General features: G+C 38.8%; 1 protein-coding gene across 11 annotated transcripts in view; it reads right to left on the bottom strand.

Annotated features, from left to right (window-relative positions):
- The window catches only part of TTC3 (tetratricopeptide repeat domain 3), a 141,732-nt gene that overhangs the window by 67,729 nt on the left and 54,200 nt on the right, over positions 1–19,803 (bottom strand). For all 11 annotated transcript variants that reach the window (XM_059921519.1, XM_059921517.1, XM_059921527.1 and 8 more), the window contains 5 exons: positions 18,317–18,401; positions 6,540–6,674; positions 5,809–5,889; positions 3,251–3,363; positions 667–787 (listed from right to left, as the gene is read on the bottom strand). In XM_059921519.1, the coding sequence (XP_059777502.1) occupies positions 667–787; positions 3,251–3,363; positions 5,809–5,889; positions 6,540–6,674; positions 18,317–18,401 (535 nt within the window). The remainder of the gene's footprint in view (positions 1–666; positions 788–3,250; positions 3,364–5,808; positions 5,890–6,539; positions 6,675–18,316; positions 18,402–19,803) is intronic.

The raw sequence follows: 19,803 nt of genomic DNA, 5'->3' as shown, positions 1-19,803 counted from the left end.
AGAGTTGATTCCTGTGCTTTTAAAAGCTTCAGCCAAAAGCAAGTTCTGAGTAAATGCCAGGGCTCATCACAAGTAAAGGCCCATCCAAGCCAATTCACATACTTTAGTCTTTCTAGAACTGGCAAAGCATCCTACACTTCTGGATATGAGACTAAATTTGTATTTTCAGTACCATTAATACCATTTGTAAATTTGTATTTTCAGTACCATTAATGGTACCATTTCAAGTACCATTAATAACCATGATGAAAAAACAATGCTATACCTTTCTCTAAGTACAACCAGTACGCCATGCTGCTTAACAGTGCACATTCTGGTCAGAATGCCTGGATTCAAGTCCCAGCTCTACCATTTCCCAGCTGTTTAACCTTGAGCTCAACACTTAACCTCTCTAAATGTAATCTTCCTCATCTGTAAAATGGGAATAATCATAGTGCTCATCACACAGGGTTGCTGTAAGGGTTAAAGGTAATGATAAATGGAAGGTGTATGACTGGCACACAGGAAACATTCAATAAACGTTGGTGATTCTCACCAGTCTTTCAAGGGGAAACGCATGTGAGGACAGAGTGCTCCTACCTGTCTTCTGATACCTGAGTCGGAGCGCAAAAGCGCAGATGAGCTTTTATGGTTAGTAAGATGCTCTCTAGAGAAATGAACGGTTACCTTTATTTTCCCTGGCTGAGTCTCTTCAATAACCACATTACTTGTGGGCCAAGTTAACACTCCAGGAAGACGACAGATCAAGGTTCTTGCTTTCTCGAAATGATTAAGAGCTTCTAGAAATCTAAAGTCATAATTATGAAGAAGGTATTAAAGATGTGACATGAATTTTCATTCCCCACAACAAGGCACAGAGATTTCAAGCTTACTAGGTAAGAGTACATTTGACAAATCACTACACAGAAATATTCAATGTAACCCATATGTTCTTTAAAAAACAAGACATTATCACTGTTTGCTACAAAGGTAATATAAATTAAACACTAATCTACCTGGACACTGGCTTTATTATGGTAGGTGCACACTAGTCCTTTTAAAGTTGCAATTTTTTTTTAAGTTTTCAACAATTAAAACAGAAAACTGAATAAATTATGGTTGTTCCATTTTTATTTCATTTACTAATCTAATTAGATTCTTGTAGAGCAACAGCAAAGCTCCACTTCAACTAATTAATCATAAATAGGGAAATTTTTTTAACTTGACTCATTTAGAACATCTATAGTAAAACCGCTTTGCTGAAAAATTTTTAAAGAAATCGTATATTCTGGACATCTTCAACTATAAAGCAGTGAATTATTTTAACAGAACAAATGTGTATGTAAACTATTTTAACTATAAATATGAAATCTTTCAGTTCCAATTTATGGTTTAAAAATTAATCTCAATAGATTCCCACAGTCCATTCAACAAAAGAATACTGGATTATAAGGTTATCCCAGTCTTTATTCTTCTCTTCAGACTAGAGAATAGAGGGTTCTCTGCTTTCTCCAATCTTGAAATGATTTCCCAATTGAAGAAGTCATTTTTGCCTTTGGGTACAGAAAACTTCACCTGCAGAAAAGCTAGACCAGCATCCACCATAAGACAGTTATAAACAGCAGGACTTTCAACCAGACACTGCACATTGCAACAGCAAAAAACCAGCTTACTGGACATTGAAACACAAACCGTATTATTGTGAAATTAAAAGTTAAATGGCCTTCCACAATATTGTAAATCAACTATACTTCAATAAAATAAATTTTTAAAAAATTTAAATGCCTTTCAGAATGGCAAACACGTCTTCATTTACTACAATCTCCATGATGCTACACATTTATGTTACGTTCCCAGATCTTGTGAATATCTGCATGTGGCCACTGCATTAAACAGGTATGTCCCAAACAACTTATGCTAAGTTGGAATTAATTTCATTTATTACCATAGAGGTGACTGCTAAATCCTCACCACCCCTGATTCTTAAAAGAGTTGAACTGGTCAGACAGTAGCTTCAGGAAGTAAAAGAACTTTCTTTAATCTTTAAAGATCTATTAAAGAAGGTTCTAGGCAACCCCTAAGATTGGGTTCCCAAGAATACCAATGGTCTGATAAAACTTCCTCTAAACAGTTAGATGAAAATTTAAGGATAATTAAAAGTTATGAATGATATTCAATCAGTCAACAATTATTTGTTTATAAAAATAATCTAACATACCTACCACTATATTGGCTGTACTTCTATTGGCTGTACACTATATTGGCTGTAGATTTTTGTTTCTAACTCATAATGTCCTTGAACATATATATATTTCGTATTAGGGACTTCCCTGGTGGTGCAGTGGTTAAGAACCTGCCTGCCAATGCAGGGGACACAGGTTTGCGCCCTGGTCCCAGAGGATCCCACATGCTGCGGAGCAACTAAGCCCGTGTGCCACAACTACTGAGACTGCGCTGTGAGAAGCCCACGCACCACAACGAAGAGTAGCACCTGCTCCCCACAACTAGAGAAAGCCCACACGCAGCAATGAAAACCCGACACAGCCAATAAATAAATAAATAAATTAATTAATTAAAAAACACATCCTCATACAAGTTTTTTGGGGGAAATAGGTATTTAACCAAAAAATTATATAATCACACGTGTAAAGCATTAATTTATACCAATTCAGTCGCCATTTATAAATGACATATACTAAAAGATAAAACATAAAATCCTTTGTGTCAAATTACTCTATTATTTTTTTAAATTTATTTTTTACTTATTTATTTTTGGCTGCTTGGGTCAACGTTGTTGCGCATGGGCTTTCTCTAGTTGAGGCGAGCGGGGGCTACTCTTCGCTGCAGCGCGCGGGCTTCTCATTGCGGTGGCTTCTCTTGTTGCGGAGCACAGGTTCTAGGTGCACAGGCGTCAGTAGTTGTTGCACACGTGCTTAGCTGCTCCACGGCATGTGGGATCTTCCTGGACCAGGGATCGAACCCATGTCCCCTGCATTGGCAGGCGGATTCTTAACCACTGTGCCACCAGGGAAGTCCAAATTACTCTATTATTGATTTTCCTATTACATTCAAAATTAGAAAGCACTGGGAACTGAAGTGATTGACCTTACTTTAATAATTAATATTCAAATGCCAGTCCTCAAAGTAAACACAATTATCATAGTGTGCCACAGAGAAGATACCAAAATAACTCCAGAAAAAGGATCATCATCACATTAGATTTGAAATGAGTAACCAGCCTAGAGCATAAAGTAGTGTGGTTTCTACTAACCTGTTTTTTTTCAAATACACTTTTCCAATTCCACAGTAGGCCAAGCAATCAAGTCCCTCATTGGGGTAGTGTTCAATCATCCTCTTAAACTGGTTTTCAGCTTCAGATAATTCCTTCAATAGCAATGAGAACAGTGATCCCTTACACAAAAAGAGAAATACTGGATCCAATTTTACCTGAAAGTTGATTCCTTTTGTGTAATATTAAAAACAACCGTATATCCTAAAATTTCTACAGCAAAATTATACATTCTGCACTTCATTTTCTTAACAGTTACATAAATTTTGACCATATGGATACTCAAGAGACACAACCAAAATGATCCAGCTCCAGAATGAAAAGTTGCCACTGAAATCAGACAACCAACCAAACGAGCATTTACTAACACACAGGGGTCCCAGTGTGTGCTGGCTAACCCTAAAAGGTGTGAATTCTGGGTAAAAGAGACTGATTTGGATGCAAACACGCCATAACATATATCCTAGTAAGTGCTGCCCCCTTGGGATCACAGGAATTCCAATGATGTTGCCACAATGTTTTGTGACATCAGACAGACAAATGCTCTGTCTTAAAAACAGCTCTTTAGTAAACTTTACAGAGCTTAGAGTACATTCTTTTGAATATTCTCAACAGTGGAAGCCTCTGGGCTTTGAATGAATATTGTTTTGGAAAAAATCCAAAAGACACTTAGCTCAAAGCAATACTGGCCACTCCACTGTGGGTGAAAAAGGAAATGTCAGTACAAAATGGAGTTAATAAGAAGCTTTGAGGCCAGCTCCAAAGGAGGCATGCCAAAAATGTTTCAGCAAGAGCTGTTCTGGAGTGAATACTTCCTTCTGGGGACACTCTGAATGATGAAATTCTCTTAAATGTCCAAGTTCTAGCATACCTATTTAGTTTTTTTTTTAAACCAAAAGTAAATCAAAGTAAATAAAAAATGTAATAAACTATTTCTTCAGTTCCGGTAAGGCAAAACATGGTAAGAAGCTTATTGTTACTCTGCCAAGAATAGAACAATGGAGATCATACAGTCCTGTCTCCAACAATCGACTAGAAAATAGAGTTAGAGATTCCCTAATGAAAGACACTCATCTGTCACATCAAGAACAAGAAAGGGGCTTCCCTGGTGGTCAGTGGTTAAGAATCTGCCTGCCAACGCAAGGGGACACGGGTTCGAACCCTGGTCCGGGAAGATCCCACATGCCACGGAGCAACTAAGCCCGTACACCACAACTACTGAGCCTGCGCTCTAGAGACTGCGAGCCACAACTACTGAGCTCACGTGCCACAACTACTGAAGCCCGTGCGCCTAGAGCCCGTGCTCCGCAACAAGAGAAGCCACGACAATGAGAAGCCCGCGCACTGCAACGAAGAGTAGCCCCTGCTCGCCGCAACTAGAGAAAGCCCACGCACGGCAACAAAGACCCAATACAGCCAAAAATAAAAACAAATAAATAAATTAAAAAAAAAAAAAGACCAACAGCATGTCACAAGGAAAATGAACCTCAGGCTCTTTGGACCACTCAGAGAGCAGAACATAAAACAACCTGATCCTTATTAGGGAGCAGTTAGGGTTAAGCCTCATCTAGCCTAGGAAGCTTGGGGCCCAAGTTCGTAGAAAGGATGTATTATTCCTGAGGTAATTCTAGAGCCATTTCAACCTTTATCAAAAACTCGAAGCCATGGAAAGCAAAGTGTAATGCTGGGCAGTGCAGGTAAGTAAGCTTTCCAGGAGAGCACTGAAGGACCATGAGAAATGGAAACCATGTGTGCTGACACCCATGCGCTGACTGCGTGTGGTTATGGGAAGCCTGAACTCTAGAAGAGAAAACACCCAGGTACTTACGATCCAGAACTAAGAGCTATTAACATTAGCATTCCTTTTATGATTGAAAAAATAAAAAGGCATGACACAAAGTTGAACTCTGCTTTTTTAACCTTCCAAGTCCCATTCCTTTCTTCTATCACTAAATGCAACCATTATCTTAAATTTGATGTAGGGCTAGTCCATGTTTCTTTTTACTTTTGCAAGATTCACAGATAGCCATAAACAATATACTACTGTCCTGTAAGTTTTCCAAATTGCACATAAGTGATATCACGATGTTTACTACATTCTCCAACTTGCCTTTTTACCTCAACATGTTTCCGAAATTTTTCATGATACATCAGGTCCTTTACTTTTTATACAAATAAAACGTAGATTCCCACTGGTGGTCTGGCATAACTTTTCTAACGGACACACAAACTAAATTTTCTTTTCAAAAAAAATCACAAACTAAATTAAATTTAGGTATTTCAAAAAAAATTATCAAGAAAGTACACAGACAGTGCTCATTAAACTACTGTGATAATCATTTAATGATATACATAGGTCAAATCATTATGCTGTACACCTTAAACTTATACTGTGCTGTATGTCCATTATATCTCAATAAAACTGGGAAAGCAAAAAAAAAAGTACCCAGAAGGAAATAAGCCAAAATGGAAAAACTATTTTAACATACCTTCTAAGATTAATGACATATTTTAATTATCATCTCTGTTACAAATCTTACCTCAGGTTGTCCTATTCCAAGCAGTGAAATGGCAAGTCCATAGACTACTAAGACGTAGTTAATCATGGCCAGGTTCAGTTGCTGTCAATTAAAATGCTCCAGTTAAACATCTGAACATAATTCTGCCCAATGTGCATCATACTAACTTGTTAGCCACAACAGTAAAAGAAGCACAAAAATATCTTACTAATCACTGTGGGACAAAGACCAAACAGAATTAGAAAATACATTTTGCAAAGATATGCAGTTATCTTGCTATCAAGTATCTAAAACACAAAATCACTGTCTCAGAGTTCCCTGAAGGCATGGTTCATGACAGATAGAATAACTGATGTCATATTCTTTTGCATATTAATGGGATGAGTAACAGACTGTTATTTGCTCTCTTACAACCCTGCATATTTACCCAGCTAATAGTTTCTTTGTGGATGAAAAGATGTGACTAAAGTGAGTCCAAATCCTTGACTTAGTACTCTAATAAGATAAAAAGCCAAGAGTTCTAATGAACACCAACTACAGTGCAAGGAGAGAGTCTAAACCTGGCTTCTATAACGACTGCAACCACAAAGGCTGAATCAGAGCGTTATCTGCTTCTCACAACCTGGAGTAAATTCAGCTGATCTCAGCAAGATGATACATTAGTACAATGAAGTCAAAGTGCTGGTTCCCTTCTACGAATTCATCTGAAACGCATTAGCATCGGTAAACAAGTTACCAGGAGGCAATTTCACCTTTATTTTTTGAGGATCTAAACCACTGAGCAACTCTGTGAAGGCCTGGGCAGCACTGCGGCAGCGCTGCTCCAACAGAGCCGTGTAGCCATCCTGGATTAAGCTTCTCAGCATTTTCATTATATTAGCGAAATCCTGCAAAAAAGAAATTCTTTTTCAGTAAACCAGAGCTACACCTGCTTAGTGTAAAACTTAAGATGCCAACGTTCATCATCGGGCAGTTATACTTTATAACTGATCATAAAACATGTAAATACCCAAAGCCACCCTTTACGCATTATACTCCTTTCTCAGCACAGCACCATTAAAGTGGAAATTGAAAGGTACTGCTTCACCATCTTAATCCCAACACTTCTAGTGCTGCCCATGACAAAGAAGGGTGGTTCACTTTACACTACGTGGTGCTAAGCTGTACGCACTTTTCCAGGCTAACCAGGCAGTATTTGGATGTTTTAACAGCTCAAAAGGAGAACATCAGCCATCAATTTAAATAAGTAAATTGTTTGGCCGAGACTAGAACAACTAGACAAATAAGAACAAGCTATCAATTTCCTGGTCACTACCAGATTTTAACAACTGCCCTCATGCCCTGGAACAAACCTAAATTCTCAGCAAGAAATGGTTATTTCAATCTGTAGCTCTACTCCTGCCTAACACGTACTTGAATATAACTAGATAATATTCTCGGGAGAGATATTACTAGGTTAAATGCAAAGAGAAGAGAATAAGGAAAAAAACTGCTATAATGTACCCTGAAATAAAGCGAGAAAAAAACTTTATAATTTGAATATACATGAGCACATACATTATAATTTGTATTCAGATTTTAGTTACATGGCAATAGCTATAGGCCACAAAAGTTCCATAAAGACTGGAGAGGCAAGCCTGGAGGCTAAGCTAGATCTCCCCACACCTTGCCATACATGTGTACACCGTTCAAGAGAGCAGAAAATGCAAATATTTGCGTGACATTCCTCACTGTTCCTAATGATAAGGATCCAAAAGGAGACCCCACTGCACAAAACACAGAGGGAAAAGCAGTCTGGTCACACATAAACAAAAGCTGCCTAGTGCTTTTCGTCCAATGAATCAAAGTTTAGGAGAACTTTCCCCCCAGAAAACACATGGAAAAGAGCAGCTCTCAAGTAAACTTGGTATTTGCTATACAGTATTTAAAAAGCTCAACGATCGCCACATCTATGTTAAGATAAGAATTTTAACAGTTATAGAAGATGACGTGCTATCCTCACACACACTTGTTTATTATTTATTATTCAGCCTTGGATGAACTGATTCCATTCTAATCTCTTTCATTCTAGAAAACAAATCCATTTGCCTCATGTTTCCATTGGAAATTATTTCTCTCAAGACAGTACAAATAAATGGTCTGCACTGAAATCTCCATGAGAGCGGGTTGAATGGCAATGCCAGTCTTCAGCGTATGCAAGGGCCTAAAGAAAAGCGTGTTAAATGAGCAAATCAAGGCTCAAAAATAACCATCATTTTTATTTAAATACTCTTTTGTCTTTACAGGCTGTCTTTACAATTTAAGTCCATCACAGTTTTTAGAATCAGTAAAATGGACATAAAATGACAATTTTAAAATCACCAACTGTTAGATATTCTAAAAATGCTTTTATGCAACTAATAAAAAAGCTGTTGAAACCGAGTAGGAAACTGATTAAAAATGCTTAACATGCTTCATTCCAATAGTCCGTAATAAGGTATCTGTCATATATACCTAACATAGTTAACAGAATTTTAAAATGACCCAGATATTAAAATGAGTGTTGTGTTTCATGTTAATATACATTTTGGGGGGGGAGGGTGAAATTTAAATCCAACATCTTATTTTAGAAGAAATAGAACTGTATTTAAATAAAGCATTGAAGTGTCAAAGCAGACTCACATGAATCACATTTAACCAAAAGAAACAATCTTTCACTGATAATACATAGTCTACAAGTATTCAATGACTGGAATAGTGATTAGCCACGGTTCTATAAATTCTGGATTCTGTACAGATTTCTATTTCTTCTTGAGTTAGTTTTTTGTTTGTTTGTTTGTTTTTAAATATTTTATTGATTGATTGATTGCTATGTTGGGTCTTCGTTTCTGTGCTAGGGCTTTCTCTAGTGGCGGCAAGTGGGGGCCACTCTTCATTGCGGTGTGCGGGCCTCTCACTATCGTGGCCTCTCTTGTTGAGGAGCACAGGCTCCAGACGCGCAGGCTCAGTAGTTGTGGCTCACGGGCCCAGTTGCTCCGCGGCATGTGGGATCCTCCCAGACCAGGGCTCGAACCCGTGTCCCCTGCATTAGCAGGCAGATTCTCAACGACTGTGCCACCAGGGAAGCCCCCTTGAGTTAGTTTTTATAAGCTGGATTTTTCTAGGAATTTGTTCATTTCATCTACATACTTTTTCAAATTTCCTGGTATAATGTTGTTCATAATAGTATTTTGATATAGTATTTGTAATATTGAAGGGTCTGTAGTAAGGTATCCTTTTTCATTCTTTTTAAAAAAATATTTATTTATTTATTTATTTGGCTGCGCTGGGTCTTAGTTGCGGCATGCAGGAACTTTAGTTGTGGTGTGTGGGATCTAGTTCCCTGACCAGGGACTGAACCCGGGCCCCCTGCATTGGGAGCGCAGAGCCTTAGCAACTGGACCACCAGGGAAGTCTCCTTTTTCATTCTTGAAATTGTTTTATTCTGTCTTCTTTTATTCCTTTCTTAAACAGTTTCCACACTAATATGTAAATTTTATTTAGATTGTTAAAGAACCAACTTTTAGCTTTGTAGATCCTTCTTTACCAGTTGTTCCATTTTCATTATTTTCTTTTTTGGAATTTTATTTTTTTATACAGCAGGTTCTTATTAGTTATCTATTTTATACATATCAGTGTATATATGTCAATCCCAATCTCCCAATTCATCACACCACCCCCCTCCCCGCCACTTTCCCCCCTTGGTGTACATACGTTTGTTCTCTACATCTGTGTCTAAATTTCTGCACTGCAAAATGGTTCATCTGTACCATTTTTCTAGGTTCCACAAATATGCATTAATGTACTATATTTGTTTTTCTCTTTCTGACTGACTTCACTCTGTATGACAGTCTCTAGATCCATCCACGTCTCTACAAATGACCCAATTTCGTTCCTTTTCACGGCTGAGTAATATTCCACTGTATATATGTACGACATCTTCTTCATCCATTCATCTGACGACGGGCATTTAGGTTGCTTCCATGTCCTGGCTATTGTAAATAGTTCTGCAATGAACACTGGGGTGCATGTGTCTTTTTGAATTATGGTTTTCTCTGGGTATATATATGCCCAGTACTGGGATGGCTGGGTCATATGGTAATTCTATTTTTAGTTTTTCAAAGAACCTCCACACTGTTTCTCCATAGTGGCTGTACCAATTTACATTCCCACCAACGGTGCAAGAGGGTTCCCTTTTCTCCACACCCTCTCCAGCATTTGTTGTTTGTAGATTTTGTGATGATGCCCATTCTAACTGGTGTGAGGTGATACCTCATTGTAGTTTTGATTTACATTTCTCTAATAATTAGTGATGTTGAGCAGCTTTTCATGTGCTTCTTGGCCATCTATATGTCTTCTCTGGAGAAATGTCTATTCAGGTCTTCTGCTCATTTTTGGATTGGGTTGTTTGTTTTTTTAATATTGAGCTGCATGAGCTGTTTATATATTTTGGAGATTAATCCTTTGTCCGTTGATTCATTTGCAAATGTTTTCTCCCATTCTGAGGGTTGTCTTTTCGTCTTGTTTGTACTTTGCTTTGATGTGCAAAAACTTTTAAGTTTCATTAAGTCCCATTTGTTTATTTTTGTTTATCTTTCCATTACTCTACGAGGTGGATCAAAAAAGATCTTGCTGTGATTTAAGTCAAAGAGTGTTCTTCCTATGTTTTCCTCTAAGAGTTTTATAGTGTCCAGTCTTACGTTTAGGTCTCTAATCCATTTTGAGTTTATTTTTGTGTATGGTGTTAGGGAGTCTTCTAATTTCATTCTTTTACATGTAGCTGTCCAGTTTTCCCAGCACCACTTACTGAAGAGACTGTCTTTTCTGCATTGTATATCCTTCCCTCCTTTGTCATAGATTAGTTGCCCATAGGTGCATGGGTTTATCTCTGGGCTTTCTATCCTGTTCCATTGATCTATATTTCTGTTTTTGTGCCAGTACCATATTGTCTTGATTACTGTAGCTTTGTAGTATAGTCTGAAGTCAGGGAGTCTGATTCCTCCAGCTCCGTTTTTTTCCCTCAAGACTGCTTTGGCTATTCGGAGTCTTTTGTGTCTCCATACAAATTTTAAGATTTTTTTGTTCTAGTTCTGTAAAAAATGCCATTGGTAATTTGATAGGGATTGCACTGAATCTGCAGATTGCTTTAGGTAGTATAGTCATTTTCACAATATTGATTCTTCCAATCCAAGAACATGGTGTATCTCTCCATCTGTTGGTATCATCTTTAATTTCTTTCATCAGTGTCTTATAATTTTCTGCATACAGGTCTTTTGTCTCTCTAGGTAGGTTTATTCCTAGGTATTTTATTCTTTTTGTTGCAATGGTAAATGGGAGTGCTTCCTTAATTTCTCTTTCAGATTTTTCATCATTAGTGTATAGGAATGCAAGAGATTTCTGTGCATTAATTTTGTATCCTGCAACCTTACCAAATTCATTGATTAGCTCTATCAGTTTTCTGGTGGCATCTTTAGGATTCTCTATGTATAGTATCATGCCATCTGCAAACAGTGACAGTTTTACTTCTTCCTTTCCAATTTGTATTCCTTTTATTTCTTTTTCTTCTCTGATTGCCATGGCTAGAACTTCCAAAACTATGTTGAATAATAGTGGTGAGAGAGGACATCCTTGCCTTGTTCCTGATCTTAGAGGAAATGCTTTCAGTTTTTCTCCATTGAGAATGGTGTTTGCTGTGGGTTTGTCATATATGGCCTTTATTATGTTGAGGTAGGTTCCCTCTACGCCCACTTTCTGGAGAGTTTTTTATCAGAAATGGGTGTTGAATTGTGTCAAAAGCTTTCTCTGCATCTATTGAGATGATCATATGGTTTTTCTTCTTCAGTTTGTTAATATGGTGTATCACATTGATTGATTTGCATATACTGAAGAATCCTTGCATCCCTGGGATAAATCCCACTTGATCATGGTGTATGATCCTTTTAATGTGTTGTTGGATTCTGTTTGCTAGTATTTTGTTGAGGATTTTTGCATCTATATTCATCAGTGTTATTGGTCTGTAATTTTCTTTTTTGGTAGTATCTTTGTCTGGTTTTCATATCAGGGTGATGGTGGCCTCATAGAATGAGTTTGGGAGTGTTCCTTCCTTTGCAATTTTTTGGAAGAGTTTGAGAAAGATGGGTGTTAACTCTTCTCTAAATGTTTGACAGAATTCACCTGTGAAGCCATCTGGTCCTGGACTTTTGTTTGTTGGAAGATTTTAATCACAGTTTCAATTTAATTACTTGTGATTGGTCTGTCCATATTTTTTATTTCTTCCTGGTTCAGTGTTGGAAGGTGATACCTTTCTAAGAATTGGCCCATTTCTTCCAGGTTGACCGTTTTATTGGCATAAAGTTGCTTGTAGTAGTCTCTTAGGATGCTTTGTATTTCTGCGGTGTCTGTTGTAACTTCTCCTTTTTCATTTCTAATTTTAATGATTTGAGTCCTCTCCCTCTTTTTCTTGATGAGTCTGGATAATGGTTTATCAATTTTGTTTACCTTCTCAAAGAACCAGCTTTTAGTATTATTGATCTTTGCTATTGTTTTCTTTGTTTCTATTTCATTTATTTCTGCTCTGATCTTTCTTTCCTTCTACTAACTTTGGGTTTTGTTTGTTCTTCTTTCTCTAGTTCTTTTAGGTGTAAGGTTAGATTGTTTATTTCAGATGTTTGTTGTTTCTCGAGGTAGGATTGTATTGCTATAAACTTCCCTCTTAGAACTGTTTTTGCTGCATCCCATTGGTTTTGGATCATCGTGTTTTCGTTGTGATTTGTCTCTAGGTATTTTCTGATTTCCTCTTTGATTTCTTCAGTGATCTCTTCGTTACTTAGTAACATATTGTTTAGCCTCCATGTGTTTGTGTTTTTTACATTTTTTTCCCTGTAATTCATTTCTAATCTCATAGCATTGTGGTCAGAAAAGATGCTTGATATGATTTCAGTTTTCTTAAATTTACTGAGGCTTGATTTGTGACCCAAGATGTGATCTATCCTGGAGAATGTTCCGTGTGCACTTGAGAAGAAAGTGTAATCTGCTGTTTTTGGATGGAATGTGCTATAAATATCAATTAAGTCTCTCTGGTCTACTGTGTCATTTAAAGCTTGTGTTTCCTTATTAATTTTCTGTTTGGATGATCTGTCCATTGGTGTAAGTGAGGTGTTAAAGTCCCCCACTGTTATTGTGTTACTGTCAATTTCCTCTTTTATAGCTGTTAGCAGTTGCCTTATGTATTGAGGTGCTCCTATGTTGGGTACATATATATTTATAATTGTTATATCTTCTTCTTGGATTGATCCCTTGATCATTATGTAGTGTCCTTCCTTATCTCTTGTAACATTCTTTATTTTAAAGTCTATTTTATCTGATATGACTATTGCTACTCCAGCTTTCTTTTGATTTCCATATGGATGGAATATCTTTTTCCATCCCCTCACTTTCAGTCTGTATGTGTCCCTAGGTCTGAAGTGGGTCTCCTGTAGACAGCATATATATGGGTCTTGTTTTTGTAATCATTCAGCAAGCCTGTGTCTTTTGGTTGGAGCATTTAATCCATTCACGTTTAAGGTAATTCTCGATATGTATGTTCCTATTACCATTTTCTTAATTGTTTTGGGTTTGTTTTGAAGGTCCTTTTCTTCTCTTGTGTTTCCTACTTAGAGAAGTTCCTTTAGCATTTGTTGTAGAGCTGGTTTGGTGGTGAATTCTCTCAGCTTCTGCTTGTCTGTAAAGCTTTTGATTTCTCCATCGAATCTGAATGAGATCCTTGCCGGGTAGAGTAATCTTGGTTGTAGGTTCTTCCCTTTCATCACTTTAAATGTGTCATGCCACTCCCTTCTGGCTTGTAGAGTTTCTGCTGAGAAATCAGCTGTTAACCTTATGGGCGTTCCCTTGTATGTTATTTGTCATTTTTCCCTTGCTGCTTTCAGTAATTTTTCCTTGCCTTTAATTTTTGCCACTCTGATTACTATGTGTGTCGGCGTGTTTCTCCTTGGGTTTATCCTGTATGGGACTCTCTGCGCTTCCTGGACGTGGGTGGCTATTTCCTTTCCCACGTTAGGGAAGTTTTCAACTATAATCTCTTCAAATATTTTCTCTGCTCCTTTCTCTCTCTCTTCTCCTTCTGGGACCCCTATAATGTGAATGTTGTCGCGTTTAATGTTGTCCCAGAGGTCTCTTAGGCTGTCTTCATTTCTTTTCATTCTTTTTTCTTTATTCTGTTCCACAGCAGTGAATTACACCATTCTGTCTTCCAGGTCACTTATCTGTTCTTCTGCCTCAGTTATTCTGCTATTGATTCCTTCTAGTGTAGTTTTCATTTCAGTTATTGTATTGTTTATCTCTGTTTGTTTGTTCTTTAATTCTTCTTCTAAGTCTTTGTTAATCATTTCTTGCATCTTCTCGATCTTTGCCTCCATTCTTTTTCCGAGGTCCTGGATCATCTTCACTATCATTTTTCTGAATTCTTTTTCTGGAAGGTTGCTTGTCTCCACTTCATTTAGTTGTTTTTCTGGGGTTTTATCTTGTTCCTTCATCTGGCACATAGCCCTCTGCCTTTTCATCTTGTCTTTCTGTGAATGTGGTTTTTGTTCCACAGGCGCAGGATTGTAGTTCTTGGCTTCTGCTGTCTGCCCTCTCTTGGATGAGGCTATCTAAGTGGCTTGTGCAAGTTTCCTGATGGGAGGGACTGGTGGTGGGTAGAGCTGGGTGTTGCTCTGGTGGGCAGAGCTCAGTAAAACTTTAATCTGCTTGTCTGCTGATGGGTGGGGCTGGGTTCCCTCCCTGTTGGTTGTTTGGCCTGAGGTGACCCAACAATGGAGCCTACCCGGGCTCTTTGGTGGGGCTAATGGAGGACTCTGGGAGGGCTCACGCCAAGGAGTACTTCCCAGAACTTCTGCTGCCAGTGTCCTTGTCCCCACGGTGAGCCACAGCCACCCCCTGCCTCTGCAGAAGACCCTCCAACACCAGCAGGTAGGCCTGGTTCAGTCTCCTATGGGGTCACTGCTCCTTCCCCTGGGTCCTGATGTGCACACTACTTTGTGTGTGCCCTCCAAGAGTGGATCTCTGTTTCCCCCAGTCCTGTCAAAGTCCTGTAATCAAATCCCGCTAGCCTTCAAAGTCTGATTCTCTAGGAATTCCTCCTCCCGTTGCCAGACCCCCAGGTTGGGAAGCCTGACATGGGGCTCAGAACCTTCACTCCAGTGGGTGGACTTCTGTGGTATAAGTGTTCTCCAGTCTGTGAGTCACCCACCCAGCAGTTATGGGATTTGATTTTATTGTGATTGCACCCTTCCTACCGTCTCACTGTGGCTTCTCCTTTGTCTTTGGATGTGGGGTATCTTTTTTGGTGAGTTCCAGTGTCTTCCTGTCGATGACTGTTCATCAGTTAGTTGCGGTTCTGGTGTTCTCGCAAGAGGGAGTGACAGCACGTCCTTCTACTCCACTATCTTGAACCAATCTCCTTCACTATTTTCTACTTTGTTATTTCCTTCTACTTTCTTTGGGTTTTTTTCCTTGCTCTTGGAATAAATGTATCACTAATCTAAAAGTCTTTATTCCTTTAATACATACATTTAGCTTGATAAATTTCCTTCAAAGTAATATCAAAGTTGTATCCCTTGCATTTTTTTATTGAGAGGGAAGTACAGAGATTCCATATACCCCTTTGCCCCTTACATGAATAGCTTCCCCCATCGTCAAAATCACTCCTCAGAATGGTATATTGGGTTGGCAAAAAAGTTCCTTCAGTTTTTAAGTAAAAATAAAAGGCATTTTTCATTTTCACCACGAACTTTATTGAACAACATATTCACCGTTTTGTTCCACTACCTTCTGCCATTTTTTCAGGCAACTTCATAATTCCATCTTCCCAAAACTTTTTATCTTTTTGAGCAAAGAACTATTCCAGGTGCCTTTTACAGTCTTGCAGGGAATTGAAATTTTTTCCATTAAGAGAATTTTGTAAAGACCAAAGTAAATGGAAATCCAAAAGTGCAATGTCTGGTGAATATGGCAGATGAATCAAAACTTCCCAGCCAAGCTCTAACAGTTTTTGCCTGGTTATCAAAGAAACATGCGGTCTTGCGTTATCTTGATGGAAGATTATGCATTTTCTGTTGACTAATTCTGGACACTTTTTATCGAGTGCTGCTTTCCATTGGTCTAACTGGGAGCAGTACTTGTTGGAATTAATCGTTTGGTTTTCCAGAAGGAGCTCATAATAGAGGACTATGTTCCAATTCCACCATATGCACAACATCACCTTCTTTGGAGGAAGACCAGCCTTTGGTGTGGTTGGTGGTGGTTCATTTCACTTGCCCCATGATCTCTTCTGTTCCACATTACTGTACAGCATCCACTTTTCATTGCCAATCACAATTTGTTTTAAAAACAGAATGTTTTCATTACGTTTTAGTAGAAAATCAAATGTGGAAATATGGTCAAGAAGGTGTTTTTTGCTTAACTTATGTGGAACCCAAACATCAAAGAGATGAAAATAACCAAGCCAGTGCAAATGATTTTCAACGCTTGATCTGGATATTTTCAGTATGTCGGCTATCTCCCATGTGGTATAACGTTGACTGTTCTCAATTAATGTCTCAATTTGATCGCTATCAACTTCAACTGGTCTACCCGACCATGGAGCATCGTCCAACAAGAAACCTCCAGCACAAAACTTCACAAACCACTTTTGACGTGTTCAATCAGTCACAGCACCTTCGCCATACACTGCACAAATCTTTTTTGCGTTTCAGTTGCGCTTTTACCTTTCTTGAAATAATAAAGCGTAACATGCTGAAAATGTTGTTTTCTTCCACCTTCAATGTTAAAATGGTTACACAAAAATTCACCAATTTTGAAAAGTTTTTTTTTAAATGCACACTGATATGACAGCTGTCACATACAATCAAAACTGTTTTGAATGAAGTTAAAGACAACTAAGTGCTACTAGAGCCATCTTACGTAAAAAACCAAATAAGGGACTTCCCTGGTGGTGCAGTGGTTAAGAAGCCGCCTGCCAATGCAGGGGACACGGGTTCAAGCCCTGGTCCGGGAAGATCCCACATGCCGCGGAACTAAGCCCATGTGCCACAACTACGGAGCCTGCGCTCTAGAGGCCGTGAGCCACAACTACTGAGCTCATGAGCCTCAACTACCGAAGCCTGCAAGCCTAGAGCCCGTGCTCCCCAGTAACAGAAGCCACTGCAATGAGAAGCCTGCGCACCACAACAAAGAGCAGCCCCCGCTGGCCGCAACTAGAGAAAGCCCATGCGCAGCAACGAAGACCCAACGCAGCCAAAAAAAATAAATAAATTAAAAAAAAAAAAAAAACGAACCTTTTGGCCAACCCAATATACATACACGGGGTGGGTGTCTGTGTGGTTGGGGGGGGGGTGCTTTTTTTTTTTATTTATTTAACCAAGGATTAACCTACACTGACACATCATAACCACCCAAAGTCCATAGTTTACCTATGAACCCTATGGTTCACTCTTCGTGTTGTACATTCCATAGGTTCGGACAAATGTATAATGACTGTATCTATCATTTATACTATCATACAGAGGATTTTCACAGCCCTAAAAATCCTCTGTGCTGTGCCTATTCATCTCTTCCCCCTTGATGTACATTTTTCATTACTTACTAAATACTACAGAATTTTATATAGAAAGTTATATGATAAATCATTCAAAGAATAAAAAGTTTGCTCTTGGGACTTCCCTGGTGGCGCAGTGGTTAAGAATCCACCTGCCAATGCAGGGGACACGGGTTTGAGCCCTGGTCCGGGAAGATCCCACATGCTGCAGAGCAACTAAGCCCGTGCACCACAACTACTGAGCCTGCGCTCTAGAGACTGCGAGCCACAACTACTGAGCTCACGTGCCACAACTACTGAGCCTGCGCTCTAGAGTCCACGAGCCACAACTACTGAGCCCGCGTGCCACAACTACTGAAGCCTGTGCACCTAGAGCCCGTGCTCCGCAGCAAGAGAAGCCACCGCAATGAGAAGCCCACGCACCACAACGAAGAGTAGCCCCTGCTCATTGCAACTACAGAAAGCCCACGCACAGCAACAAAGACCCAATGCAGCCAAAAATAAATAAATAAATAAATTTTTTAAAAAAAAAGTTTGCTCTTTAATGGTTCTATAGTAGGTGTAATAAAACCACAGGTGCTTAAACCTTTTAAAATCATTTAAACCTTCTTAAAATATTTAACTTAAAAGTTAACACTTTGGGAAGACTTGCTTCTTCCTTTTAAATCTATGGGAAACAAACAATTTTGTATTCAGTATTCAGTAAACATTAGTTAAATCTCTGGTTCACACACTTACCAAGTTAAAACATAAATTAGTGACGATTTGGTTTCTTAGCAATCATCTATTAAATTATATGTTCATAACTAAAATTATTAAAAAATAAACTTTAGAGATGTACACGATTAGACTTAATTCATGTGAAAAATGTTATGTTCAAAGAGTTTGCTTTTCCATTAGAAAAGCCTTTGCCTTTACCTGGTGTGCAGCTCTGGAGGATTTAGAAAACTGTTTCTCCAAGATGTTTTTCAAATCTACTGGTAAATTCCCTTGTGAACCAGAACTAAAAGAGAAAAGCACTGTTTTGAATTATTTTAAAATAAAACAACCCTGCTTCTTATATAAAGAAAAAAATACTTACTGAAGGTCATTTTAAACACTTAGTAAATGGAGAGTCACAAGTTCCTAAATAGAAATATTACCAAGATGCCAATTCTCTCCAAATTAATTTCTAAATCCAATAAAAATCCCTATAAATTTACTGGGGAAAGGGGACCAGATGAACTGATTATTCAGATGTTATAAAAGAACAGCTTTAAAAAAAAAAAAGAAAGAAAGAAATTGGGGGATTTACACTGATTACCTAAAGTTATTACAAATCTAAAGTCATCAATAACAACAAAGTCATGAAACAAGAAATGTGCCCCAAAACACTGCAAAGATGATCCACCTCATATGAAAATCCGTTAATAAGATATAACCTTTTCAGAAAGTCTGACCCCCAATGCTGGCGAGGGTAAGGAAGATTCAGGTACTCCAGGTGGTGTTTTCTGACACCACATGTGTGGGTTTCTGACACCACATACCTGTCATGTTTCCACACCGATTCTCCAATACCAACTGAGTGTCCAACAATTCAATTCTGACACCAACTCTGGAGTTAAGAACTCAGGCCCCACAGGTTAAAGGCTCAGTCCCACAAGACTGCCCTCACTTCAGCCACAATGGGGTACCCAGGCTACCCATACTTCTGCCCTGCCAACTACAAATTCAGGGGTTCCCGTGACTACCCTTTGGGTTCAACTACTCCCCAGGACAACTCACAGAACTCAGGAAAGCGCTCTACTTACCATTACCAGTTTATTGTCAAGGATGTAAGTCAGGACCAGCTCAGTGGAAAAGATGCAAGGGAAGGTGTAGGGGAAGGGGGTGCCTCAGAGCTTTCACACAGTCCCAGAGTGCACCAGCGCCCCAGCATCTCGATGTATTCACCAACCAGAAGCTCCCTGAGCCCTATGTTTAGAGGTTCTTACTGACGTTTCATTACACAGGCATCAATGATTTAATTACTGGACATTGGTGACTAAACTCAATTTCTTGCTCCCTTCTTCTCCCCAAAGATCGGGGGTGGGGCTGAAAAGTTCCAACCAATCACACACTTTATCTTTCTGGTGACCAGTCTCAATCCTGAAGGTAGGGACCCAGCCTTGGATCACTTTATTAGTATAAACTCAAGTAGAGAGGAAGGGGCTCATTATAAATAACGAAAGACTCTCATCACTCAGGAAATTCCAAGGGTCCTAGGAGCCCTGTGCCAGGAACTGGGGACATAGACCGAATATATAAATATTTTTATTATACCACACCCTCTCATAGCTTAGTAGGAGTGTGAACACTGCTTATTTTTTGAGAGGAGAATTTGGCAGTATCTATCAAAGTTAAAATTACACATCCCCTTTGACAGC

Source organism: Balaenoptera ricei, chromosome 4, assembly GCF_028023285.1.
Source record: "Balaenoptera ricei isolate mBalRic1 chromosome 4, mBalRic1.hap2, whole genome shotgun sequence".
Lineage (NCBI taxonomy): Eukaryota > Metazoa > Chordata > Mammalia > Artiodactyla > Balaenopteridae > Balaenoptera > Balaenoptera ricei.
This window is presented reverse-complemented; position numbering and strand designations above follow the sequence as displayed.